Source organism: Microtus pennsylvanicus, chromosome 7 (assembly GCF_037038515.1).
Source record: "Microtus pennsylvanicus isolate mMicPen1 chromosome 7, mMicPen1.hap1, whole genome shotgun sequence".
Classification (NCBI taxonomy): Eukaryota; Metazoa; Chordata; class Mammalia; order Rodentia; family Cricetidae; genus Microtus; species Microtus pennsylvanicus.
This window is the reverse complement of record NC_134585.1, coordinates 53,800,137-53,825,842: the sequence shown is the minus strand read 5'-3', so window position 1 is coordinate 53,825,842 and position 25,706 is coordinate 53,800,137. Positions and strand designations below refer to the sequence as shown.

Genomic DNA, 25,706 nt, shown 5'->3' with positions numbered 1-25,706 from the left:
TTTGAATGGCATCTCATGTAGACCAGGCTGGCCTGGAATTCACAGAACCCTCTGCCTCCAGTGCTAAAATTAAAGGTGTGACCTACCATGCCTAGCTAACATTTTTTGAGTGTTTGTGTGTGCGTACGCATGTGCACAGACGTGCATGCAGGTGGCCACAGAGGCCAGAGGTTTGGTACTCTGGAACTGGGGTCATGTGTTAACTGCTGAACACCTGTCCAACACTTGAGTATTTCTAATCCAACTTCTCCTAGTCTTTTCCAGAGACTCCCCTTTAGCCTGTTCTACCTGGCTTCCCTTGGCCAAGGCATGAGGAAGAGGTGTCAGATAACAGCGGGGCTAATATTAAGCTTCCCTGTAGAAGGAGGATAAAGTTCAGCTCAGCTTCTTGCTCCGGTTATCTTCAGGCATCTGAACTCCCAGAACCCCTAGGTCCTAGACCTAGGCTGACCTCTTAAGAGTCTGAGCTGTAGAGTGATATCCCCCTAACACTGATTAGTGGTACTGCCGGTCCCTCCCACTGGTCATCCCCCAGTGACTACAGCTACAAGCCAGGTTGTGCAGTTTATAAAATCTGTTCCGAGCCAGCGGGTTGCAGCCAGAGCTGCCAACAAGTTCAAAGTTCAGTACCCTGGGTTCAAGTCCCATCCCCACCCCATCCCCCAAGGCTGTTGCCCAGTGACAGCTTCCAGAGCCTCCCACCACTGCCAGGAGCTGCCAGAGCCCACTGCCATGTGGAAGAAGGTAGTGGGGACACACAAATGCAATGATGTGCAGAAGCCCACATGGAGAGTCACATCTCGGTCTCTGCTAACAGACTGTCCCCTAGTCCTGATGTCATTAGCACCATCTGAGAGCTGGGATCTGTGAAAGGGTAAAGGATGTTCCTTAGTGAGTGTCACAAACAGATGAAAGCCATGGCCTGGTTTCCCAGCACCACCCCCTTGTTCCAGATCTTCCAGACCTAGCTCTCATTCATTCTCCAGGTTCTTACCGCTGGGGCACATCCAGGAGCTGCCACCCCTCTGGTGGGGAGCAGGCTCCCGGCCTCTCCCCCACTCCTGGGTGTCAACAGCCCCTCCTGCTCCCTCTTCCTCTTCCTCCCCCTCAGAGAGAAGGTCACAGATCTGCTGCTGCAGCTCTGGGCTAATGCTGTTCTCAGCCAACACCAGGCTCCGCAAAGCAGTCGGGTAATTTTCTACCATGTCCAGTAGGGTCTGGGGAAGGGAGAAAAGAGCACAGGAAAGAATGAACAGGAGAGGTGTGGCTCTGTGGTTAAGAGCAATGGCTGCTCTTCCCAGCATCCACACGGCTGTTCATCGCCATCTATCTCCAGATACAAGCTATGTGACATCACCTTCTGACCTCCATGGGCACCACAGACATATAGGTAAAACATTCATTCACAGAAAATAAATATTAAATTATAAAATTAAAACAATGGGGCTGGAGAGATGGCTCAGTGGTTAAGAGCACTGCCTGTTCTTCCAAAGGTCCGGAGTTCAATTCCCAGCAACCACATGGTGGCTCACAACCATCTGTAATGAGGTCTGGTGCCCTCTTCTGGCCTGCAAACATACACACAGACAGAATATTGTATACATAATAAATAAATAAATATTTAAAAAAATAATAAAATAAAATTAAAACAATGAAGCTGGGTGGTGATGGTGCACACTTGGGAGGCAGAGGCAGGTGGATCTCAGTGAGTTCAAGGCCAGCCTGGTCTACAAAGCAAGTTCCAGGACAGCCAGGATGGTACACAGAGAAACCCTGTCTTGAAAAAAAACAAAACAACACAACACAATTTAGGCAGCCCTTGGGTCTGTCCCCGGCACGGATTATCTCAGTCTTTCACCTAGTTGTCTCCAAAACATTGCCCTCTCACCTGAGCTGACTGGTTGGTGAGCCCTGTGCCCTCCAAGTCTAGGACTTCTAGGGTACGGCTTGAGGCCACAGCTACAGCCAGCATCCCTGCCACATGGTCACCTAGGGAGACAGCACAAATTCTCAGCTACCTGAGATTACAGAGGTCTGTTAATCCTTAGTCCTGGTCAGGACCACCATGCCTGGCCGGGAGACGCAGGTGAGTGGCCAGAAAAGGAGTGAGATGCATCAGATCCACGGGTTCTGATGGAGGCTTTAACCTACCTGTTGGTCATCTGGCTCCTTTACAAGACCCCTGGGAGTTCTCATTCATCTTCCCTTCATTGCATGGGGGTTACTATGTGTAGCAACTGGTGGTCTCTGGATGGGGAAGGAGCAGTGAAAATGGAAGGGAATGATCTTAAGCTCACCCAGGGGATTGTAGTCCAGGTTGAGGACGCGGACTTGGGAGCTGTGGGCCACAGCAATGGCGAGGCGGCTCCAGCCCTTAGGGGTGATGCCAGGGTTGGCACTCAGTGTTAGCTCCTTCAAACCTAGGCAGCAGCATCAGTGAGAATCCAGGATGGGTGGAGTCAGGCCCTTCTCCAGTCCCTTCTCTACCATGCATCTATGGGATTAGCCTAATGGCTGGGAGACACCTTGCCCCCAACCATAGTAGTCTGGAGCAATTAGGGACCTACTCACGCCTCCCCTGCTTGGATCACCATTGTTTCCACTTGGCTCAGTCCCTGAACTTCTCCCTTCCTAAGAAGGGTAAGAAGGCATTCCCAGCTCTCAGCACTGGGCCACACCCCCTTCTCCCGCATTCAGCCCATGCACTCAGAAGGGCCCTGCTCACCAGACTTGGCCCCGTCTGGAGGGAGGAGGCCGCAGATGAGGTTGATGGCTTCATCACCCAGCATGCAGTCTCCCAGGTCAAGAGCCACCAGGGCAGGATGGAGAGCCAGGGCAGGGTTCAGCAAGGCCAGTCCCGCATCCGTCAGTGGGCTCCCGTGCAGGCTGAAGGTTGAGATGAGATTACATTGGAATCACGAGCTTTATCTGAGAAAGCTGCCCTTACCCCGAGACAAGAATGGGAGGAAGAACGGAAATTCTAGATTTGAAGGCGTACGATGGAAAGGGAGTGTGGTTTCTTTCTGTTGTAGGAATTGGTAATGAGAACATTGCACAGGGAACGGTGTGGGTAGTGGACTGGGGAGCTGGCATATATGCTCACGATGTCTCTAAGATCTTTCAGTGGGAAGGGCTGGGGTGTAGTCTCCGTGGGAGGTGACCCTTCCTCAGAAATGAGGGGTTCACAATGAAGTAACTGGGGATGGGATGGGGAGGAACGACATTCCCTACCAGGAAGAGCTAGGCATTCCAGCTCTCCTGCGGGGCTGAATGTGGAGCAAAGTCTAGAAATGATCCATGTTTCTGGGAGGGTGTGGTGGACCCAGAAGAAAGATGTGTGCATTAGAGGTTGCGAAGGCGGGACGGTGGAAAAACAGGTACTGGAAGGTAATGTGGAGATGCAGGAGGTGGTAGGGGGTGCAGTAGCCGGGACCCCCTTGCGAGGGGACACACTCACAAGAGGGACTGGATGGAGCGGTTGGTCCGTAGCGCTTCTGCCAGCTGCTTGATGCGGCTGGGGCTGGACACGACGCCCAGGTTAAGGTTGAGCTGCGCCAGGGATGTGGCTCCAGCTAGGGCCCGGCAGATGCGTCCGAAGTCGCGGTCACACAGGCGACAACCGCGCAACGAGAGCAGGCGCACCGCGTTGTCGCGCAGGCCGCGGCAGATATCCCGCACCTCAGCGCCTGACAGCGGCTCCCCGGAAATCTGGATGGAGCTGGGCAGCATGGTCCCCACGAATGGGCCTGGGGGCTGGCACCAGTGTCCCGGCCTGGGCAGAAGTTGGCCCGACTGCGGTCTGGGGCGGGGCAGGGACTGAGGTCTCGATCTCGGTTGGGGTCGCAGCCGGAGCGGAGGCGTCCGTGGCTGTGGCGGGGACGAAGCGAGCCCGGGCCGCGGCGGGAGCGAAAGCAGGCGCGGGCCCGGGATGCGGAGAGGCGGAGGAGCGGCACGGGGGAGGGGGCGGCCCCGGGACAGAGCCGCAGCCGCCCGCGCTGGTCCTTTCCCTCGCGGCTTTGGAGGCCGCGCCCGCTCTGCGGGCCCCGGGCCCGGCAGCACGGCTCTGGGGGACAGCCGGGGCGGGATGCAGCTCAGCTTAGGCTGCTGCAACGGAGCAGGCGGCGAGTTCCTATAGCAACGGTTGCGTCACTGGCTCTTGCCCCGCCCCTCCCGGTATGAACCACGCGGCCGGCGCACGATGCTTGTCTTAGGGCGAAGAACTGGGATCCGAGGGCCTGACAGCTTGAAGAGTACAGGGATTCAGGGTGGAGGCAAGTCACGTTGAGACAGCCTTTGGTGCCATTTCGACTTCATTTACTTATTCTCCAGTGCTTTTCCATTCTTAAAGTCTAAATCCAGAGATTCTGCGCCGTCTCCAATACCCTGAACAATCAGTCCCTAGGCCCTTTAATCCGTGCCCCGCCCCGCCCCATAACCCAGTGACGCGAGGCGTAGCATGCGTGGGGATTCCGGTCCACGGGGACTTCCCGGTCAATACGGCTGCGCAGGACAGAATCCCTAGGGTAGGGCAGGTGAACCAGCCTTGAAGACGTTTTAATATCCAGGAGAATGGGACTGCCAAAATCAAAGGGTGTCACATCAACCCAAAGCTGTGGGGATCGGTGTGGGGGTGGGGATGTGTAAAGTGACTGGAGCAAAGCGAAATCGAATTTTATCCCTATGATTGCAGTGGGGGCTTCATTTGTGCAACAGGGCAGTATAATAGGAAGAAGTGTCATTTTTTCCTTTTAAAAAAGTGAGCTAAAAATTGGACTGTGGTGGCACACACCTATAATCCCAGCACTTGGGAGACAGGCAGGCAGATCTTGGTGATTTCAAAACCAGCCTGGTCTACAGAGTGAGTTCCAGGATAGACAGAGATAAGCTACATAAAGAGACTTTGTCTGGAACTCTCCCTAGCCCCCCGCCCAAAAAAAAGCCCCAAACAAACCCAAAACCAAAAAAAAGAAAAAAAAACCCAGTAAAGCCAAAAGCCCTCCTCCCTCCGTTAACTATTTGAATTTATGTAAATATTTTTAAATTATTATTTTTTTTATTTTTGTGCACACTACAGGTATATAGATGCTTGCAGAAGCCAAAAGGGAGCTAGAGTTACAGGAAAATCTGAGCCAGCCACCTTGGAAGCTGGAACTGAACTACTGAATTCAGGTCCTCTGCAAGAGCAGTGCACTCGTTCCCGAGCCATCTCTCCAAGCCCCAGGTTTTATTTGTAATTGTGTACGCATGTGTCTGTGCAGTGAGTGCAGGTGACCTCGGAGATCACTGGAGCTCCTGGGGCTGGAGGGGAGTTACAAGCAGTTGTGAGCCACCCCCCATGGGTGCTGGGAATGGAACTCAAGTTCTCCCAAAAAGCAGCATCTGGTTTTACCAAGCACTCTGAATTTATTTTTATTGAAACAGGTCTGGCCCTAACTGGCCTGGAACTCACTTTGTAGACAAGGCTGGTCTTGACGTCACAGAGAACCACCAGCCTCTGCCTCCTGAGTGCTGGGATTAAAAGGAATACACCATCACACTCAGCCTGAATTTACTTCTTCAATGGAGGCTAAAGGGTGGTGGTACTCAAAAATAACACCTGGAGGGAAAACAGAAATCTAAGCCTCAGTAGAACCATCTTTGGCTTCAAATATCAGCTGCATGTGGACATTATCTGACAGTGCCCAGGTGCAGAGGTCCTTGCAATGATGCCAGTGGAAACTTATTCATTTGTCATTGCTGCATCGGCTTCTCCAAAGTACAGCCAGCCTGGACTTAAGCCTGGTGTACATGTATGTGAGGATTGTGGCTCTCATGCTTGGTCCTGCCTGCTGTTCTGTGGGTCAAGTATCTCTAGCCCTCAGGGCAGTGTCTATAATCAGAAGACATACGGCATCAGCACTGCTGACAGAACGGAAATGTGTATCTGAGGTAGGGTGACAGGAGAATGGCTGGAACAGGAGCTGTAGTTCCAGACTTCAATCAATATTTTAATTACCAAGTCTATATTTAGCAAGACAGGAGGGAAAGGGAGAGGAAAGAGGGGTAGGTGGTGAGGGCCTCAGAAGAGCTGACCCATATTCTGCACTTGGCTGCAGAGGCTTGCAGTCCTGGCCAGGAGTTTCTGGCCTCGTGCCTTTGAGAAGCCAAGCCCCATGCCAAGGAGGTGTTTAGGAGCGTCAGCTCAGTGTCTGCTGCAGACCTCATCAAAGAGATACACGTCCTCAGTACTGTCCTTCAATCTTCCTCTCTCCAGAGCTGGGGGTCAGGGCTGGCCAAGGCTTTCAGGTAGGGTCAGTGTGACTGCAGGGTCACGGCTATTGCCTTGGCGGTGGCATTAACCACAGTAACAGGAAGCCTGACAGCAGGGAGCACCGCAGGGATGTCTCTTGGGACCCTCTGCATGGGTGGGATATTGGGGCCCTCCAGGGTGTCCAGGATCCCTAAAGGAGGAAGGATGCAGGATGAGTGAGAACTGGCTAGGCAGGCCCCCGGGTCTGCTCATCCAGCCCACTCCCCACTACAGACCCTCCTGCCACTTACCCTCTACCACCTTGTGGTAGGCAAAATGCAGATAGAGCAGAAAGAGCATGTGCAGCGCTGCCAGTGTGCCACAGAGGAGCAGCCGCTGGGTGGGGCCTACAGTCCGTGACACCAACACTGCCACCTAGGGCCACAGGTACACAGTTCAGAAGGCCTGTTTTAAAGGACGGATGGAGAAGATAGCCAGGGCAGAACCTGTAGAGTCCTTTGTGGGTGAACAGCAAAACCTGCTCAGCTTACCATGCGCAGGGTGGAGAGCCCACCCACCAGCAGCCAGAAGAGGTAGAAGAGGGAATGAAGGTGAATGTTATAGGTGATGAACAGGACAATACAGTGCCCGAACAGGCCATAGCCCTGCGGGGAGAGAGATGAGAGCACCATCACTTGGGCTGGAGTGGCCTTTGGCTCCATGGAGGGCTCTCTGGCCTGCTCCTCCCATCCCAGGTCCACAGATGCCTGGAGAGCAGCGGACCAGGACCTTACTGACCTCAGGCTCTCCTTGTCCACTCCCAGGACCGGCTCCTTACCAGCAGTGCGAGCATCTGGAGCATTGTGATCTGGGCATTGCACAGGTAGGCAAGGAAATAAATGAAGGACGAGACACCCAGCCAGTATCCGAAGCAGGTGCCAATGGCTGTGCCCATCAGGGTGCCCTCCCGCTGCGGGGTGAAGGGTGAAGGCTTTGCTTAGGGCTGAGACACTGTGATCTCGCCCAGGTCATCACTCAGGTGTCACACCATCATATCCTCAGCAGTCTTCAACTACGTCAGCCCCACCCCCAAGGTCTGTGTCCTGCTTACGATAATGGTGTCAGAAGTCTTCATCCCATGGAGGAGGATGGCGACCAATGTGAAGACCAGCATGAGGGGTCCGTAGAGCTCACCTGCGACTTTCTGTCAGCACACAATACATTCAGACTGGAGGCTGGGCCTCCTGGCCCACACTCTACCCTGAAGCCTCCCCGGCTCTGCACACATGCCATTCCCTAGTCACCTGGGGGAAGCTGACCATCTTGATAGGGATCATGGACTCCAGGAGCCTAGGAGAGGGGAGAGGAGAGCAGATGCAGCAATATGCTGAGATTCTGAAGGGCAGGGTCTGTATCTTACTCAAGCCTCTATCACCAGGGGACAGGGAGGGGCCAGAGGACATACTGAACGAGGGGGAGGGGAAAAAGACAGGGAATGAAAGGAATCACTTTGTGCGAGGTCAACTCTCTGAGGTGAGTGGAGTAGCAGCTACCTGGAAAACTTGGAGAGAGCCGAGGATTTACTACATGGCCTATAGAAGACAGGCGAAAGCAAGTGGAGGGTACCCAAAATGTGGAAGCCCCGAGAGCAGTGCAACCACTTATATTTTTTCAGGCAGTGGGCGTTTCTCTTGAAAAATGTATTTAAAGTGGTATGGACATGCACACAGAATAAAAAAAGAGGTCATTTCTCTCTTTGTCTACGACTACTATACCTTCGCTTATTCTTGTGTTTTAGCAAGGTTTCTTGGATTATTCTTTTTAGTTTAGACATTACTTCTTCTGGGAAGCTTCCCTTTCGGGCTCAAGTGTCCTTTCTGTGTGTCCCACAGTCGTACTAGAGCACTGTGTTGTGACCGCACTCAACGGCAAGGCTCCCACCTATCCTCACCAATGAATCCGTTATCACAGAATAAAACCTCAGTGTACAGAGCCCTGGGTTCTGTATCAGCACTGGTTCAAGGCTCAGAAAGAACCAAGCCAGGACTGAATCCAGTTCTTGAGAAGTCAGTGAATGACTATGCTCAAGGCGGCAGAGCTTGCTTCAGAGGTGTAGCTGGTCTCTGGGGAGACCAGCCCAGGAATAAGAATGTATTGCTGTCTGAAGAGCTGCCTGGTGGAAGAAAGAAGAGTTGTCTAGGAGTCTGGGGGAATGAGAACAGAGCGAGCACTGTTGGAGCGAGGTGTGGAGGGACAGTGGCTAACATGCTGGATAGAGGACACAGCCGACGGACTTTTGCCATGCTGCAATCGGCAGCAGGTTTGGTGACTAGGGTGATGGGGTTACAGTAGGGGAGCCCGCCAGAGCTTAGGGTCAGTATCTGACTGTAGTCTGGGTGATGGGGTTACAGTAGGGGAGCCCGCCAGAGCTTAGGGTCAGTATCTGACTGTAGTCTGGGTGATGGGGTTACAGTAGGGGAGCCCGCCAGAGCTTAGGGTCAGTATCTGACTGTAGTCTGGGTGATGGGGTTACAGTAGGGGAGCCCGCCAGAGTTTAGGGTCAGTATCTGACTGTAGTCTGGGTGATGGGGTTACAGTAGGGGAGCCTGCCAGAGTTTAGGGTCAGTATCTGACTGTAGTCTGGGTGATGGGGTTACAGTAGGGGAGCCCGCCAGAGTTTAGGGTCAGTATCTGACTGTAGTCTGGGTGATGGGGTTACAGTAGGGGAGCCCGCCAGAGTTTAGGGTCAGTATCTGACTGTAGTCTGGGTGATGGGGTTACAGTTGGGGAGCCCGCCGGAATTTGGGCTCAGTATGACTGAAGGCTGGGTGATGGAGTTACAGAAGGGGAGCCCACCAGAGCTTAGGGTCAGTATCTGGCTGTAGTCTGGGTGAGGACTGGACGTGAGAGCAGACTGGTCTGAGAAGGCTCCTCACCTGCTTCGGACCTGGGCAGGCTCCACATCAAAGTATGGTCTCAGGATGTCGATGTTGGCATACAGACTGAAGGCTCTGGAAGCTTGTCTCTTCCCTGCCTGCCACATCTGAAGGGAGATGGTATTATTACACTCTCGGCTCCGGGCTGTCATCCTGTCTCTGCTGGATTTCTGTGTAATTCTAACTGAAAAACCTACATCAACATGGGACGTACACGGGTCCACTTTCCCATCTGCTTACCTGGTCAGCCACCTGCCGGCTCAGCTGTCCCTTAAAGCCTTTCATGCCAAGGAACTCTCCCTCCTCCTCTTCTGCAGCAGCTGCATCAGCGTCCACTTCTTCCTCACGCAGGCGCTGATGTAACTCACCCATATCCTCGAAGCTGGAGCCTGAGGTATCATCCATGTTCTCCATATCAATCACAGCCGAGCCCCCACCCTGTGAAGACAATGGCTCCTAGAGTGAGGGGCCCATCTGTTCTCTGCTCATCTCATGGGCTGAGGCTGTGCTCCTCCACTGATGAGGATACAGAATTGCTACCCACTAGGCCACACTCCTTCCTTTCATTGCTGGCACACTTGGTGGCCACACTTTCGTGGTCCAGAAAATCTACTACTCGTCTCGGATTCACGTTGTTTTCCTACTTTCTCTCTCGAAGCTCCAGAGAGCGGCACAAGAGCCCATCTTCCTTCCTCAAACAAGCCTATGCACACAGTCCATCTTTAAGGCGTGCCAGTGAATCCTATCCCCTTAGCCCTACACTGTGCCTGACCCGGACAGACTTCCCACCCCGTCCCGCACAGCTCCGGGCAGGCAGAGACCCGAGGCCCGCTGGAGCCTCAGCCTGGCCCTTTCACGTCAGCACAAGCTCTACAGACTTTCGCGTGGCCGACTCAGAGAGGTCAGAAGGTGGCCGACTTCCACGCCGCGCGCGAGAACAGCAGCCACACTCGGGACGGCCGTCAGCCGGGGGCGGGGGGGCTGGCAGCCGGAACTCTCAATACCTGAATGTTTTCTTCGAAGCCTCCCCATTCCGGGCCAGCTCCATTTCGGACGCCGCTGGCCGGCGTCGCCGTAGTCGCCATGTCCCTCGAGGCTTTCCGTCGCTGAAGCTCGTGCTCGTGGGAACAGTGTGAGACCTGAGCCCAGGTGAAAGAAACGTCCAGGGAGAGAGAGGGGCGAGGTAGTACCAGCAGGAATGCAAAAAGGAGAAACCCGGATGTTTGGCCCCAATTGACGTCCGGAAGTGAAGGACGTGGACAGAGGCGGGGCATGCTATCGCGACATTTGAGAGCTCAGGAGGCGGAGCGTTGCCGCGGAGACAGCCACGGGCTGCGTCTGCGTGCGCGGGTTTGGAGGCTTCTCTGGCGGTGCATGGTGGAAAATGGCGGCGGCTCAGGCTGTGGAGGAGATGCGGACTCGCGTGGTTCTGGGAGAGTTTGGGGTTCGCAATGTAAGCTCTGTCTGAGCTGAGGAGAAAGAGGCGGGACAGGGAGGAGGACGCCCTGTTTGGGGCCCGGCTTCGCTGCTGTTTCGTGAACGGATCTCCTCTGTTTGCTCTAGGTCCACACCACTGACTTCCCGGGTAACTATTCGGGTTATGATGATGCTTGGGACCAGGACCGCTTCGAGAAGGTGGGTGGAGCTGGAGGTGTCCCGACGGCTTGAGGGGCCAGACCTCACAAGTTTTGGGGTTGGGAGTCGCTGCTTTCGTAAAACGTAAATTGAGCCATGTGCTAGGAGCTCCATGGACGTCAGGACAGCTCCTGTTCCTGGAACAAGTTGTTCGCTCTCGGTGGGGTAACGGGTCCTGTAAAGAAATGATAATAAATTATCGGTGACGGTGGCTGGGGCGGAGGAATCACATAGATAAACCTAATCCAGCCCATTGGAGGGATGTAGTTAAAGGTCAGTGAAGAAAGAGACATCTGAATTAAGCTTTTTGTGTGTGTGTGTTTTCGAGACAGGGTTTCTCTGTGATTTTGGAGCCTGTCCTGGAACTAGCTCTGTAGACCAGGCTGACCTCCAACTCACAGAGATCCGCCTTCCTCTGCCTCCCGAGTGCTGGGATTAAAGGCGTGCGCCACCACCGCCCGGCTGAATTAAGCTTTTTTTTTTTTTTAAATATTTATTTATTTATTATGTATACAATATTCTGTCTGTGTGTATGCCTGAAGGCCAGAAGAGGGCACCAGACCTCATTAAAGATGGTTGTGAGCCACCATGTGGTTGCTGGGAATTGAACTCAGGACCTTTGGAAGAGCAGACAATGCTCTTAACCTCTGAGCCATCTCTCCAGCCCTGAATTAAGCTTTTTAACTTTGAATAAAGGTTGAGCAATGGCCAGGCAGTGGTGGCGCACGCCTTTAATCCCAGCACTCGGGAGGCAGAGGCAGGCGGATCTCTGTGAATTGGAGGCCAGCCTGGTCTATAGAGTGAGTTCAGGACAGGCTCCAAAGATGCAGAGAAACCCTGTCTCAAAAAACCGAAAGGAAAAAAAGGTGAGCAACGAAGACTCAGTATGCACGGTGTTCTAAGGTTTGCTCTGAGCCTGTTCCAGCAGTTCGTTACTGTCAGAGGTCAGCACGTCGGCATGAGTGGTAGACAAGATTGGGGTGTATCTTAAGCTCTGCAAGATAATAGAGAGCGTTTTGTTTTTTTTGAGGCAGGGTTTCTCGACGTATCCTTGTCTAGGCTAGAACTTGCCTCTGCTTTCCAGGTGCTGACATTAAAGGCGTGCAATACTGGCTTAATGAGAGTTTTTCAGTAGACCGATCAAATTTTGTGACCTTACTAGCTGGGAGGAAATGAATTCTGACAGATCTGCTAGATCTGCGTGTGGCAGCTGAGATCGAGGGCATGGATATGCCACTGATAGTGGAAGTGAGAACTAACAAGTCTGTATCATTGCTTTGGTGAGGGCTGTGTGAGTGAAAATGGACCTTGTGATTTGGAATGTAAGAAAATGTTTTGGGTTTATTTGTTTGCCTGCATGTGTGTTTTTTATGATTCATGTGTGTGGCTGGTGACCCGGGAGGTTGGAGGAGGGAGTTAGGTTCCTGGAACTGGAGTTATGGATGGTGGTGAGCCACTATGTCGGTGCTGGAAACAAAACCCAGCTCTTTAAGTGCTCTTAACTGCTGAGCCATCTCTCCAGCCCCACTGGAGAACTATATCTCGAGAGCGATGTGTGTAGATCAAGAGGATGATGTTTGAAGTGACGTTAAAGGTGAGACCTAGTTTCGGGAGTTGCCGAGCAGTTGCTTAAGCCAGAAATGTGGTTGAAGTCACCCAGGAGGTTAGAATCTAGGGGAAAGTAATATTTACAGGGTGACTGAAAGAGAGACTTTAGGAAGACTGTCAGATAAGAGAACCAAACTGGTGTTTAGAAACCAATGGACTAAGGTTAAAAAAAGAGGGATTAAAAAATAAACAGAAATGCAGCAGTAACTGGTCTAAGTAGTGTGGGAAGTTCTGCTCTTTAGTGCAGCGCTTCTGTGGGTTGTGTGGAGCCATATTGCTTGGCGTCTTCAACTGAAGACAAAACTGAGAAGCCAGACATGGTGGTGCACACCTTTAATCCGAGCACACAGAAGAGCCAGTATGATGGTGCACACCTTTAGTCCTAGCACAAAGAAGAGCCAGAGGTGGTGGTGCACACCTTTAGTCCTAGCACATAGAAGACAATGGCAAGTATTTCTGTGAATTTGAGGGCAGCCAGGGCTATGTAGGGCAACCCTGTGTTTAAAAAAAAAACAACACACACATTCACAGAAAAAGACAAACCAGGCAGGCTTCTTAGGAAACTCAAGAAACTCTCCAACTCAGGGCTGGAGACAAAGGTCTAGTCATCACCTGGGCAGAGGAAGCCTTCAGGTGAGAGAGGGTACAAATCCATTGAGGGTGGGAATAATCAGAGGGAGATGAATTACACAAGAGAACAGGTGTCCCATCAGGTTTTTCTCCATCCCTCTAGAATTTCCGTGTGGACGTAGTACATATGGATGAAAATACATTGGAATTCGACATGGTGGGAATTGATGCTGCCATTGCTAATGCTTTCCGGAGAATTCTGTTAGCTGAGGTAGGAGAAGCATGGTGAGGGGGCTGGAGTGGGGAGTTCTGTCATCACCTCGTAGAAGTGTTCCCCAAAGCCATCCCTTCCAGGTGGGTGGGGTGTAGCACACCTATAAGATGAGCAAGTCTGAGGCCAACCTGGACTAGTGAAACCCTGTCTCAAAAATCTGAAGAACAAAATAAAGGACCATCTCTTAATTTCCTGTGGAGGCAGATAGTTGGACATCACTTGGGTTTTGCAGCTGCATGATTCTGCTTCCTTGAACAGGTGCCCACAATGGCTGTGGAAAAGGTTCTGGTGTATAATAACACATCCATTGTCCAGGATGAGATCCTTGCTCACCGCCTGGGGCTCATCCCCATTCTTGCTGATCCTCGTCTTTTTGAATATCGGAACCAAGGTGAGGATGACAAGATGAGATTCCCAGTTAAGTGGAGCTCTTGGGTTCAGATACCAGGTTTATTGCTGGTACCGTAGTCGAGGTAGTCCGCATTGAGAACGCTTGCCCTTATTATGTCAATATATACATATACATACATAAAACATACACACACAAGCTTTCAGCATTAAAAACTTTATGTGCGGGTGCACATGGGTGTGAAGGTCAGAGGACAACTTTGTAGTAGGTTTTAACTTGAGTTTCAGGGATTGAATTCAAGTCTCCCAAGTTGGCTTGACACCTTTACTGTGTGAGAAGTTACTAGTTAAAGCTAGGACCAGACATGGTGTTGTACATCTTTATGTCCAGCACTGAGCTCAAGGCCAGCCTGCTATGCATAATGATTTCCAGGACAGCCAGGGCTAGTGAAACTCTGCTCCTTACTTATACAGGTGAGGAAGAAGGAACAGAGATAGACACACTGCAGTTTCGACTGCAGGTCAGGTGTACCAGGAATCCCAGTGCTGCTAAGGATTCCTCTGACCCCAATGAACTCTACGTGAACCACAAAGGTGAGCAATGGTAAGGAAGAGGGGGGCTGGTGGGTGCTAATTTTAGGATCCGGGATTTTCTGACATATTTCTCTCCAGTATATACCAGGCATATGACATGGGTCCCCTTGGGAAACCAGGCTGATGTCTTCCCGGAGGGCACAATTCGCCCCGTACATGACGACATCCTCATTGCTCAGCTTCGGCCTGGTCAGGAGATTGACCTGGTCATGCACTGCGTCAAGGGCATTGGTGAGAACCCCTCAGTCTGCCACTGGGTGGGGCAAGTCTGTTTGCAGTGGCCCCTGGCATAGGAGAGTAACAGAGTTTCTCACAGGCAAAGATCATGCCAAGTTCTCACCAGTGGCAACAGCCAGCTATAGGCTCCTGCCAGACATTACTCTGCTTGAACCTGTGGAAGGGGAGGCGGCTGAGGAACTGAGCCGGTGCTTCTCACCAGGCGTGATTGAGGTGCAGGAGGTGCAAGGTATGATGTGTGGTGTGCTGTTGGGATCAAGACCTTTCTGTATTTTCTTCGAAGGTGGCAGAAAATAAAAGCTCTTAGACTTGACTAAGGTGTAACATTGTTTTCCTTAGGTAAAAAGTTGGCCAGAGTTGCCAATCCTCGGTTGGATACCTTCAGCAGAGAAATCTTCCGGAATGAGAAGCTGAAGAAGGCTGTGCGGCTTGCCCGTGTTCGGGACCATTATATCTGTAAGTGGGGGTGGTATTGGTGCTCTTTGGATAGGATTTAGAATTAGCTTGTAGTAAAAGCTAAATCCTGCCAGGGCTGAAGTGTCTCTTTGGTCCCTAGTTTCAGTCGAGTCAACTGGAGTTTTGCCACCAGATGTGTTGGTGAGTGAAGCCATCAAAATACTGATGGGGAAGTGCCAGCGGTTCTTGGACGAGCTGGATGCGGTTCAGATGGACTGATGCTTCATAGCATTTCTGGGATGGCCATGCCAAGTGTGACTAGATGTCCGATTCCAGTCTTATTTCCAGTCAATACATTTTATTAAATGTGCCACAGACTAAAACTTATGCCTTTGTAAGGCCTTTGATGTAAATAAATTGATATCCTAGCAAAAATGTTTTTGGACTTTGTCTAAAAATATGGGGCCTTGTCATAGTTAAGGTTGGCATTAACTAAGGACCAAGCAAAGGTTTCCAGGTCCTTGTCCTAAAGATGTTTGAGAAAGGCCGAATTACCATCGCTATGTAGATGCGGGGGAGAGAAGCTGTAGCTAGTTGCCACTGACAGCTCCACAGAAGATAGCCATTTCCCTAAGAGGGCCAGCTGCCAGGTTTTGGTGGTCAGGGATAGAACTTTGCCTAATAGCTTGGCTAGCCCATCAACAGGTTAAGTCCCCCTAACCAGATTCTCACTGGTTTAAAAAAGGAAGATAGGGCCCTTCTGTATGAAACGGAGATTTTTACTGACATGCACGTACTTTAGAGTTAGCATTTCTACAAAAGGTTCTATAAACAATAGAAAATTCCTAACATGAAGTCATAGGATGTTAAAAATATTACAACATAATAAATACAACTACATCCTCCACAGCCCTAACCAGATAGGAGAAGGCAGCTATCAAGTTTGGAGGGAAACACTGGAATCACCTTGACAACCTGTAGACCCCAAGCACCAGGCAAAGAGGGATGGCCACAGCAGGGACAGTGACCTGGCACTAGTTCCCATTGCCCAGCCTTCTCTCCAACGGCCTAGCTGTGTGCCTGTCAGCACAGACACACACAGAGATCTGCCTTTCCTAACGGGCAGGGCCAGATCTCACACCCATCTTGCTTTGCTGCATGGCCCTCCCAGAGAAAAAGCGATCCTTGAGACGAGTCATCAGAAACTTTCAAAGGCACCTGGACTCAGTCCCAGGGCAGTGGCTTTGCTAGCTTGCCAGGTCTGGATGCCAGTGGTGTCATGTGATGCTCAGTAGGCCCTGAGGCTGGGGAAACCCCTGAGGGTCACTCATAGAAGGGTGCATGTGCATTTTAAGGAACAGTGTTCCTTAAACTCTTGTCCTGCTCTTGTCCCTGGATACTGTGCTCAGTACATAGCAAAAGCCTGTCCCATGGATCCCACCAAGTGACCAGATTCTTGCTTAAGAAAAGGATGAGAACTGGCTAAGGATGGTTCAGCTCGTAGCACCTAGGCCAAACGCCCCTAGGAGTAGAGAAGGACCCCTGCCCGCCTAGCAGCAAGGGGCTCAATTGGGTCCCTTGTAGTCCAAGCCATGCTGGCTGAGCCCTTGCAAGTTTGGTCAGTGGTGTTGGACACAGCACCCTCTCCTGTCTATGCTGGTGCAGCTGCTGTGGGGAAAGGCCATTGTACTCTAGCTTTTCTTGGAAAAGCCAAAATTGCAAGTTGAATGCCAATTCCCTAGGACTCTATGGAATGATGTAAGCCCTAACTCGCTTTTCTCAATACTTCAGTAGAGGGTGTGGGCTCCACACAGGGCCCACTCTTGTCCAGGCTGACACAGTGGAAAGTGAGGCGACAGTACAAGATGGGCCTAGAGATTAGCTACAAAGGGGAGAAGAGATGACAACAAAGGCCGAAGAAGGATGCCCAAAAGCGTGATTCAGGGTTCAAAGAGAGTGGCCAGTCCGCCCCCCTCATTGTCCAACACTTCTGTCTCTAGCATTGGTTTTGGTTTTTTGAAAAGCATAGGAAGGTTCTTAATGTGAACTTCTTTCCGAAACTGTTCTCCCAAGGGTTTCTGTAGAGAACAAAAGAGAAACAGCTCACAGTGGGTCTGGGGTGTGGGTCAGAGGACCCCCCACCTCCAGTCTTAGACACACACACACGCGCGCGCAGAACAGTCAGTGACTAGTTGGTTTCAAATTCACTCACAACAGTGTAAGACAGTACACAACTGTGTGGGGCTGGGAGCCATAACAGGGATGTATGACTTACTCCAATGCAGCCAGCAATGAGACGTTTGAAGTGGTCCTTCCGGCGTTTATCAGCCGTTTTTTGAAGAGAGGGGTTTAAAAGCTTGCAGTCAAATTGGTCCAGGGACTCCTTGTGTATTTCAGGGATCTGCTCCATCACTGCTCTTATCTCTAGATACCTGGGGCGCTGGGTAAGTGGGGGATAAACTCAGTGGATGTAGGTCTGGCCTGTCAGCTTCCCCAACTGCACACCACACCCACCTCTCAGGCAGCACAAGCAGTATGGTAGATGCTCGAGGTCCTGGGAGGTAGGGTAAGTGACTGCCAGCCATCCTGCCCTGATGCCCTCTCCACTTACCAGTGTCTCGTATATCTGGAAGGCCAAGTGGACCAGGGAAGCCATGCACCCATCGTGCTGCCCATGCATCTGTAACCCTTTCAGCACACTGGTGAAAAGCCACGTGACAGCATCTGCGAGCAGGGTCCCAGACATCACCTGGGAAGACAGCTGTGCTCAGGAGCCACGGGAGCCTCAAGGGCCCACCTCCCAGTTCTTCCAACTGACTTACTCTACAAGCCTGACTTAAATTTTCTGAGGCAAGGAGAAGGGGGTGGTAATGAATGAGCCTCTATCTTGTTCTGAATACTCAATCTCTTGATATTTTGAAGGCAGTGGAGCCTTTAGAAGTTGGGGCCTGACTGGCAGAAGTAGGTCACAAGGCTATGATTGCCCCTGGTCAAAACCTCTGCTCTCGGCTTCCTGTCTAAGATGTGGGTAACTATCACTGCGGCTCTTGCCACAGTGAACTTAGCCACGCTTTACCCACCATAGATTGAAATCTCCCTGAAATGGAGTAAAAATAAACCCTCCTTCCAGTCTATATTAGGTGAACTTGGTCACAGCAATACAAAAGTAACTGGTAGGATCTAGGTCTGTAGCCTCAGCTACTCCGAAGGATGAGACAGGCCGGCAAGATGTCAAAGCCTCCCTGGGGTTCAAGGCTAGCTTGGGAAATTTAGTCAGACCATTGTCTCGAAAGAAAAAGGACTTAGGGATGTAGTCCAGCAATAAAGTGCTTGCCTAGCATGCTTATAGCCCTAGGTATGTCTCCCACCATCCCCCCCAAAACAAACCCATCCCCAAAACAATGAACAAGCATACCTGTTTGAGGAGAGGCCAGCAGAGCTGTGTGGTTGCCCTCTGGCAAGACAGAGTATCCTTCCAGGTCAGAGAACTAAATGCTGTAATTAACAGTGCTGTGCAAATATCCTGAACAGGAAGGAAGAAAGATTATTTTTCATCTGATTGCATTATACATCAAGTCGGGCCTGTAGTACCAGCAGCCAACCTGGGCTGTGAGTTCCAGGCTAGCCAGAGTTATGCAAGTGAGACCCTGTCTCTTAAAAAAAAAAAAAACAAAAACAAAAAAACGGGGGGTGGGAGTGGAGAGAACAGGCAAAAAGCTCGGTCCTACAGAGGCTAAACACCAGGTTTCTGTAACAGTGCGCCTGCATTTTACCGAGAACATCTGCCCAGAGCAAGAAAGTGGAATCTGGACCAGGAGAAAAGGTACTATCTGTCCCCTCTACCCACCTCGTGCTTCATCAGGCATTTGCCCAGGTCTGTGAGCTCTGCCACAGATGAAGGGGTTACTTCAGTGGCCATCATCTCTTCATCTGTAAGCAATGCAGACTATTATTAAGCTTCATTCTTTCACAGCAGAGGAATACCCAATGGGAATGTCCTCAGCTGACTGGTCCTGAGCTACATAGCCCTCCCTGCCCCAGGAAGGCTGCTGAAGCTCAGATGTGACACACTCACATATGGATGGTACCCAGAGCACTGCAGGAGATACTAGGATATTTCATATGTGAGTCCATGCTAACAGGCATGGGTTCTGTTACAGGAGTATAAAAGGAACAGCACAGTCCCTTCCCTGGCAGCCTACATAGTGAGGGAGACAATAATAATAATAATAATAATGAATAAATGAATTTAATAAAGGAATTCAGGTAGCTGAAATAAACAGGAAGAGATTACTCAGGGTTTGGGCATGTGAGGTTCGGCAGATTAGACATGAAGGCCTCTTGGAGGAGACATTTGAGCAGAGACTGAATGAGCAAGAGCTTAGAGTCATGTCTATCCTGGATAGAGGAAACAGCATAGACTACAGCTAGATATATCCCAGCTCTTTCTCCAGAGGGGAGCCACAAATGACTCACCATCTCCATCCACAGTGGGAGCAGCGCTGTGCTCAGCAGTCTTCTTTGACACACAGCAGGCCGCTGGAAGAGAGCACAGTTACTAGACCAGAAGAAGGCATCCACCCACGGATGACAGTCACCTCTCCAACTGATCTCGGGCCACTTCTACAAGGAATAAATCAGCTTCACCATTAGAAGGAAGTATTCTGAGAGGACCCCAACCAGACTGTGGGTCCCTCTTCCAGTCAGACTCCTCTGAGAATAAATGACCAGGGAAGGTGACTAACACATCCTTAACGACTTCGGGAATAAATGACTAATATTGAATTCTTCAACGTTTCTGAAAACAGAAAATTGATGTTCGTGTCTAAGAACTGAACTTATAGCTATCTTGATCAAGCTAGAAAGTTACTGCAAACATTAATTCAAGTTCCTGTTTTGGATCCTTGTCTTCTTATATGGCACAATTAAGTTTACAACTCATAAACTGACTTAAGAACTATTAACTTCTGCTTGTCAGTGTGAACCTCTACCACAGCCTAGCCCATGTGGGGCGGTTGAGTGAATTCCCCTGATCCCCACATGCCACTTACTGATTAGGTCCATGACTTCTCGGGTTAACATCCTCACCAGTTGTTCCTCCAGCATTTCTTGAGACTCAGGGTTGTCCTCTGCAATCTCATCCTCTCCACTGCCGAGAACCAAAGGGCAAGTTCCATGGGAGAACAAAGGGAGCAAGATCAAGGAAAGTAGTGACCTCACCAGCACCTGCCCCAGGTCATCCATCCCTCTTCTGGCTCTACCCAGGTCTGTATTCTAAAGGTCCATCAGAGATGGTCAGCAGTCCACTGAGGGACATTATCTCTTGTGACTCTGCTTGGTTGGATGGAGGGCTCAGGATCAAAATCCAGAGTAGGTAAGGGGAAGAAAAGCTTAATCTCAACATCAGGTCACTCACTGGTAACAGCCTGTCCAGATACAAACCATCCCATGCAAGCTTGGAATGACTATACCACTGCTATTTTAGTCCTAGGCTAGTCGAAACCCAGCCCACCCCTTCTTCCTCTACCCTCCCAAAGCTGGCTGCTGGCTCACCCGCCAAGGAGTGGGCACTCCTTACCACAGCACACTCCTCTGGTTGATGATGTGCCACTTCTGGGAAAGTCTCTGGAGAAAAAGGAGGAAGTGCTAAGATGGAGAGAGGCTAGCACATAGCCTACTTCTATTTTTTTTTTTTTTGTGTAAGAGGCTCTTACTCTGTAGCCTAGGTTGGCCTAGAACTCACTATAAATCCCAGGCTGGTCTTAAACTTGTGAGTGATTATCCTCCTATCTATCAGCTTTCTTAGTGCTGGGATTATAGGTATAAGGATCTATACATAGCTGTTAAGGTTTACTTTAGGCAGAACTAATTGTCAAGAAACTCCTTGTATCAACTTAGAGACACTTTCTGAACTATAAACTTTATTGTACCAAAGCCCAAATATTAAAAAGGAATCCAAAATAAATAGGAACTTGAATTAACTTAGCAATACCTTCTAGTATGATCAAAATAGCCAAGAGTTTAATTCTTGATCATGAACATCATTTTCTGGGTTCAGAAATGTTGAAGAATTCAATATTGGTCATTTACTGTCAATACAAGGTAGTCAGGGATATGTCAGACACCTCCCTGGTCATTTATTCTCCCCCTAGCCCTAGCGGACCACCAAATACAATGGAACAAAGATTTAGTTTCTATAACCTTACTCCACTAATGACATGGACACATGCCCCATATCTCTTAGATTAATGATACTTTGAGAAGTTTTGGGTCTCTCTGGGCACAAGTGTTCTCTGTTGAGCTGGACTGTTGCCTCATTCCAGAGCCAAGGACAGACCCAGGGGAAACAGTTCCTTGATCACGTCTACTTGCAGCAAGATGGGAGCAGAATTTACACTTGAAGGCCGCCCACAGCAACGATGCTGAGTTCTTTGGGGCTGTTTAACCCACAGCAGCAGTAATCTCCTGGGATGGTGCTGTACAGCCAGAAGGACAGGGCTGTGACAAACTTTCAGGGTCTTCTCAGGCAAAGATTCAAGAGCAGGCATCCATCTCTGTGTATTTGGTCTATGTGGCTGTTTGGTGTAGAGGCTGGAGATGGATGTCAGATGTCTTCCGCCTATCACTGCCTGCCTTAGTTTCTGAGTGTGATCTCCCTGAACCTGGACTTATTAACATAGTCTCCTTGGCAAAAGAGCTCCAGGGTGTCACCCATCTCTCTACTTCCCGGTGCTGAGGTTACAGATGTGTGGCACCACATCAGGCTTTCATGTGTGTTCTGGCGATCTAAACTTATATCCTTATAGCTGTGGGCACTATGGAGAACATCTCCCCAGTCTGGACCACATATTTAAGAGTATTTTTGTCACGCTTCCCTGACTCACTTACCATGTGGAAGTAGGTGAAGAGAGGTCCAAGGATGGGAGCGATCAGGGTCTCATACTGTTCTGGGGGGCAGAAGAGCACGAGGGGCTTCACAAAGACACGTGCTGCCGTGAGTTAAGTTTTAGCACATAAGTAGACACTTCGCTTTCCAGCCAATAGGCTATGCTCCTGGGCAGTCTACTATAGGGCTTTCAAGACAAAAACATCCCGTGATGGTCCCCTCATCCACAAGGACCTTTCCTGACAGGCAGTCACAGGAGATTAGGATGATCCTTCTTACCTAACGCTGTTTTTTCAGACTCAAGTATATCAACATCCCTCTTTGTCCTAGAATCATAAGCTGTACATATACTCAATTCTTTTGTATTCTTAGCTTAACTGCCTTTTTATTTATCTAAACATTATGGCCCTGGGTTGCTAAAGAGTAGAATTAAAGACACACTCATGTAAAAGGTCTGAAAGATGATGAGGTCTTGAGTGTTCCTCTCAAAAGAAAGCACGTAGCTGGGTGTATAGACATTTGCCTATAGTTCCAGCTAAAGGAGGCTAAGGCGTAAGGGTCACTTGTGCCCAGGAGTCTCAGGTCAGCCTGGAGGACAGTGAGATTATCGCTTAAAACAAAAATCAAAAGCCAAGTGTGATAGTGCCCAGAACTCAGGTGGCAGAACCTGGCCAAGGCTACAGATACCCTGTCTCAAAACCCCAAAGGAAATAAATACAAAACAAAAGCCAGCTGGTGGGGCATGCCCAGAACCCCAGCATTCAGGAGGTAAAGGCATGTTTAGGGCTAGCCTAGACTTCACATATTAAAAAAAACCAAATTGGCCGGGCGGTGGTGGCGCACGCCTTTAATCCCAGCACTTGGGAGGCAGAGGCAGGAGGATCTCTGTGAGTTCGAGACCAGCCTGGTCTACAAGAGCTAGTTCCGGGACAGGCTCCAAAACCACAGAGAAACCCTGTCTCGAAAAACCAAAAAAAAAAAAAGAAAAAAAAAAAACCAAATCAATCAAGAAAGGAAGCACCAAGCAAAATGTAGAAAAAGAAATAAATTAGAAAATACACACACACACTCTTCTTTGATTTTTTTGAGACAGGGTTTCTCTGTGTACCATTGAAGCCTGTCCTAGCACTCACTCTCTAGGCCAGGATGGCCTCGAACTCCCAGAGATCCTCCTGCCTCTGCTCCTAAGTATTGGGATTAAGGGTGTGCGCCACCACCGCTTGGCTAAACTTTTACATTTCTAAGACAATAATCTATAGCCAGAGAAAAGCTCATGGGGTTTTGTAAGATACCCTGTCTTCACCCTGACCTGTCTGCCTGTCCCCTGCTATTTATCTACCTGAGCCCTTCTCTGTAAAGAGGTCAGGATGTACCGAAGTGCACAGTCCCACCTGTTCCTTGCATTAAGCTTTCTTTCCCTCTGTCCCATCTCTAATTTTCTGACCTTCTGGGTTTCTTAGGGTCATTTCAAGGATATGAAGCATAGATTTGAGCCGGAAGTCAGGAATATTGTTCAAGTTGACGAAGGCTGAACCAAGGAGCTGTGTAGCAAGGTCCTCTACAGTGTAGAAATCCTGCTGCATGGAAGGGCCTGCCTTCCCCAGGATGTGGTAACTGTAAGGCAAAGATCACACTGACGGCTGTGCTCATTTATCAACAAGTCTTTAATATTTGGTTAACTGAGGCTACAGCTCTGAATACAATCTGGACGGAGCCAAGTATCACTAAACCCCACAACCAAGACCCAAAGACAAAGATCTGGCTAGACGCTTCTCACTGTTCTATGAGAAATATGGATATTCCTATGGCCTGTGAATACTGCTATGACTGTTTCTTACAGACTACAAGCATTAAGGAGCCAGAGCAGATGGAATCCCACTTCTCTAACTCTTGAGCCTCATCATTATGCACTAGAAACACACAGTGGGCATAAATCTGAAGTCATGGCTAGGACTGTGAGGTGCATGCAACAATTAATATCTAATGCAGGAAGGCAGGTTGCTCCCGTGGACTTAACGCTGCTACCAACTTGCCTTACCTTACCTCTACACTACAATTCTGATCCAAAGTCTCTGTGTTGCCATTCCTACCAAGGAAGCATGGAGCAGCAGAGATAAGTCCTTACCAGTTTTCATAGAGGATGCCAAAGAAACGCTGCATTCTTTCCAAAGTACTTTTGTAGACAGGGTGTTCGTTGACCTCCAAGAGAGGCTGAGGCAATCCTACCAAAAAAAAAAGTCCGGAACATGCTATTCTCAAAGTGCCAACAACTACATGTCTCTGTCTGTGAACATGTGTACTGTATTCCAAAGCAGCTGACCATTCAGTCTCGGAGGAATACTAAGAGTTCTCGGTGGGAAGGTGTTAGTCCTTTCCCTCCGTGCCAACCTTTCCTAAATGGGGACTAGACCCAGGGCCAGGCACATGCTAGTTAAGCTATATTCCCAACCAAGTATCTCCTCTTGCATCAGACATAGTTAGTTTCTACTGGTTCATCAATAACCAATTTCCCAAAGGTACAAGATGGAAGAGAGGTAAAAACACACGAGACAAAACGTGCATTAATATAGATTAATTTAAGTTCTAAGAGATACTGTGACAAGCCTAAGCTATAGGCTGAGCTTTTATAATTAATAAGTTGTCTCCATGTTGTTTTTGTGAGATGGCAGGCCAAAGGAAATCCCTTGACAGGGATAATTAGGGGGAAAGCAGCTCAGAAGACTCTCATAGTTAAGATGAAGAAGAGTGATGACACGTGGGCCCTTTTAGGACCTCCAGGAGCTCCACAAATACATTTCTGGACAGGTGGTTGGTCAGAGGAGGTTAGGATGAACACAGCAAGGAGGCAAAACCTTCTTACCTAATATTGCTGTTTTTTCAGATTCAAGTATATCCAAAACTTTGGTGAAAGGCTCTGCCATTTTGGCTAGCATTTCTGGTGTGTATAAAGTATTGTGGGTTCTGAAAAAAAGTAAGGATGTTATGGAAACATATAGTTAGTCTTTCCAATAGATTTCCCATCAGCATTACTCATAGCAGGAGAAAGGAAACAAACCTTTAGGTATCCCCCAAGAAATGTGCGTCCTTGAAGCCGCTAACTACAGTGTACAATCCCCAGGGCCTAAAGACACAGCAAACGCTGAGATAGCGAGTGACTTAAAACCAAATCCTACTGGACTCGAGATGGTGCTTGACACCACCAGTTTTCAGTGGTACTGGATGAGAGAAATGCCAGCGACACTGTCTGTGCAAAGAACAGGACACAGAGTAATATGACCCATCTTTTCATTTCCTGTCTCTATGTATGGAGCACAGACCTGGCAAAAGTCACTAGAGCTTCTAGAGGAACAAATCCAAACATGCTCCCCATCAGAATGACTGTTGCTAAAGGAAAAGGACTGTGGACAGGACACACCTCCTGCGCACTAATTACATCACTAGTCCGTTTCCCACTATTGCCTTTTTGGAGCGATAAGGAAATATTCAACATCCTTAGTCATCAGAGAAATGCAAATCAAAACAACTCTGAGATTCCATCTTACACCTGTAAGATTGGCCAAGATCAAAACCACTGATGACAACTTATGCTGGAGAGGTTGTGGGGAAAAGGGAACACTTCTGCATTGCTGGTGGGAATGCAAGCTGGTACAGCCCCTTTGGATGTCAGTGTGGCGATTTCTCAGAAAATTAAGAAACAACCTTCCTCAAGACCCAGTAATACCACTTTTGGGTATATATCCGAAGGATGCTCAATCGTACCACAAGGACATGTGCTCAACTATGTTCATAGCAGCTCTGTTTGTCACAGACAGAACACTGAAACACCCTAAATGCCCCTTGACCGAAGGATGGATGAGGAAAATGTGGTACATTTACACAATGGAGTACTACACAGCAGAAAATAATAACGACAGCTTCAATTTTTCAGGAAAATGGATGGAGCTAAAAAACATTATTTTGAGTGAGGTAAAACAGATACAGAAAGACAATATC

At 49.6% G+C, this 25,706-nt stretch overlaps 4 protein-coding genes across 6 annotated transcripts in view; 1 reads left to right on the top strand and 3 right to left on the bottom strand.

Annotated features, from left to right (window-relative positions):
* Positions 1 to 551: 551 nt before the first annotated feature.
* On the bottom strand, positions 552 to 4,123 carry Lrrc73 (leucine rich repeat containing 73). 2 transcript variants are annotated; one of them, XM_075980760.1, is made up of 6 exons: positions 3,458 to 4,121; positions 2,726 to 2,886; positions 2,298 to 2,420; positions 1,889 to 1,989; positions 995 to 1,217; positions 552 to 864 (listed from the first exon to the last, which is right to left on the bottom strand). In XM_075980760.1, exons 1-6 carry the CDS (start codon positions 3,727 to 3,729, stop codon positions 794 to 796), a joined length of 951 nt encoding a protein of 316 aa, XP_075836875.1. In that variant the 5' UTR covers positions 3,730 to 4,121; the 3' UTR covers positions 552 to 793. The 2 variants fall into 2 exon arrangements, with proteins under 2 accessions (XP_075836875.1, XP_075836873.1); XM_075980758.1 differs by lacking the exon at positions 2,298 to 2,420 and having other exon boundaries at positions 3,458 to 4,123.
* A 1,838-nt stretch (positions 4,124 to 5,961) lies between these two features.
* Yipf3 (Yip1 domain family member 3) lies at positions 5,962 to 10,403 on the bottom strand. 2 transcript variants are annotated; one of them, XM_075980741.1, is made up of 9 exons: positions 10,170 to 10,301; positions 9,406 to 9,603; positions 9,166 to 9,272; positions 7,534 to 7,579; positions 7,341 to 7,433; positions 7,068 to 7,199; positions 6,781 to 6,894; positions 6,541 to 6,664; positions 5,962 to 6,440 (listed from the first exon to the last, which is right to left on the bottom strand). In XM_075980741.1, the coding sequence occupies exons 1-9, from the start codon at positions 10,248 to 10,250 to the stop codon at positions 6,292 to 6,294; spliced, it is 1,044 nt and encodes a 347-aa protein (XP_075836856.1). In that variant the 5' UTR covers positions 10,251 to 10,301; the 3' UTR covers positions 5,962 to 6,291. The 2 variants fall into 2 exon arrangements, with proteins under 2 accessions (XP_075836856.1, XP_075836857.1); XM_075980742.1 differs by lacking the exon at positions 6,541 to 6,664 and having other exon boundaries at positions 10,170 to 10,403.
* Positions 10,404 to 10,414: 11 nt separating this feature from the next.
* Positions 10,415 to 15,262, top strand: Polr1c (RNA polymerase I and III subunit C). Its single transcript, XM_075980743.1, has 9 exons — positions 10,415 to 10,618; positions 10,729 to 10,800; positions 13,142 to 13,249; positions 13,511 to 13,643; positions 14,075 to 14,194; positions 14,273 to 14,425; positions 14,511 to 14,660; positions 14,771 to 14,887; positions 14,988 to 15,262. The coding sequence occupies exons 1-9, from the start codon at positions 10,550 to 10,552 to the stop codon at positions 15,104 to 15,106; spliced, it is 1,041 nt and encodes a 346-aa protein (XP_075836858.1). The 5' UTR covers positions 10,415 to 10,549; the 3' UTR covers positions 15,107 to 15,262.
* Positions 15,263 to 15,585: 323 nt separating this feature from the next.
* The window catches only part of Xpo5 (exportin 5), a 38,872-nt gene continuing 28,751 nt past the window's right edge, over positions 15,586 to 25,706 (bottom strand). The window contains exons 21-32 of the mRNA XM_075980740.1: positions 24,574 to 24,674; positions 23,839 to 23,935; positions 23,192 to 23,327; positions 21,716 to 21,814; positions 20,406 to 20,452; positions 19,879 to 19,976; positions 19,304 to 19,366; positions 18,675 to 18,757; positions 18,243 to 18,350; positions 17,439 to 17,576; positions 17,103 to 17,267; positions 15,586 to 16,905 (exon numbers count right to left, since the gene is read on the bottom strand). Of these exons, the coding sequence (XP_075836855.1) occupies positions 16,768 to 16,905; positions 17,103 to 17,267; positions 17,439 to 17,576; positions 18,243 to 18,350; positions 18,675 to 18,757; positions 19,304 to 19,366; positions 19,879 to 19,976; positions 20,406 to 20,452; positions 21,716 to 21,814; positions 23,192 to 23,327; positions 23,839 to 23,935; positions 24,574 to 24,674 (1,273 nt within the window). The 3' untranslated portion in view covers positions 15,586 to 16,767. The remainder of the gene's footprint in view (positions 16,906 to 17,102; positions 17,268 to 17,438; positions 17,577 to 18,242; positions 18,351 to 18,674; positions 18,758 to 19,303; positions 19,367 to 19,878; positions 19,977 to 20,405; positions 20,453 to 21,715; positions 21,815 to 23,191; positions 23,328 to 23,838; positions 23,936 to 24,573; positions 24,675 to 25,706) is intronic.

Bases quoted from the DNA above. Each gene is read 5' to 3' on its own strand.
- Lrrc73 (XM_075980760.1), bottom strand. From the start codon at position 3,729: ATGCTGCCCAGCTCCATCCAGATTTCCGGGGAGCCGCTGTCAGGCGCT. The intron at 2,887-3,457 runs GTGAGTGTGTCC...CTCAACCTTCAG, and splicing joins CGCTCCATCCAGTCCCTCTT to CCTGCACGGGAGCCCACTGA. The intron at 1,990-2,297 runs GTGAGCTTAAGA...CTGTCTCCCTAG, and splicing joins CCTGGACTACAATCCCCTGG to GTGACCATGTGGCAGGGATG.
- Polr1c (XM_075980743.1), top strand. From the start codon at position 10,550: ATGGCGGCGGCTCAGGCTGTGGAGGAGATGCGGACTCGCGTGGTTCTG. The intron at 10,801-13,141 runs GTGGGTGGAGCT...CCATCCCTCTAG, and splicing joins ACCAGGACCGCTTCGAGAAG to AATTTCCGTGTGGACGTAGT. The intron at 14,661-14,770 runs GTATGATGTGTG...TGTTTTCCTTAG, and splicing joins TGAGGTGCAGGAGGTGCAAG to GTAAAAAGTTGGCCAGAGTT.
- Yipf3 (XM_075980741.1), bottom strand. From the start codon at position 10,250: ATGGCGACTACGGCGACGCCGGCCAGCGGCGTCCGAAATGGAGCTGGC. The intron at 9,273-9,405 runs GTAAGCAGATGG...ATCTCCCTTCAG, and splicing joins GCCGGCAGGTGGCTGACCAG to ATGTGGCAGGCAGGGAAGAG. The intron at 6,441-6,540 runs GTAAGTGGCAGG...TTCCTCCTTTAG, and splicing joins CTACCACAAGGTGGTAGAGG to GGATCCTGGACACCCTGGAG.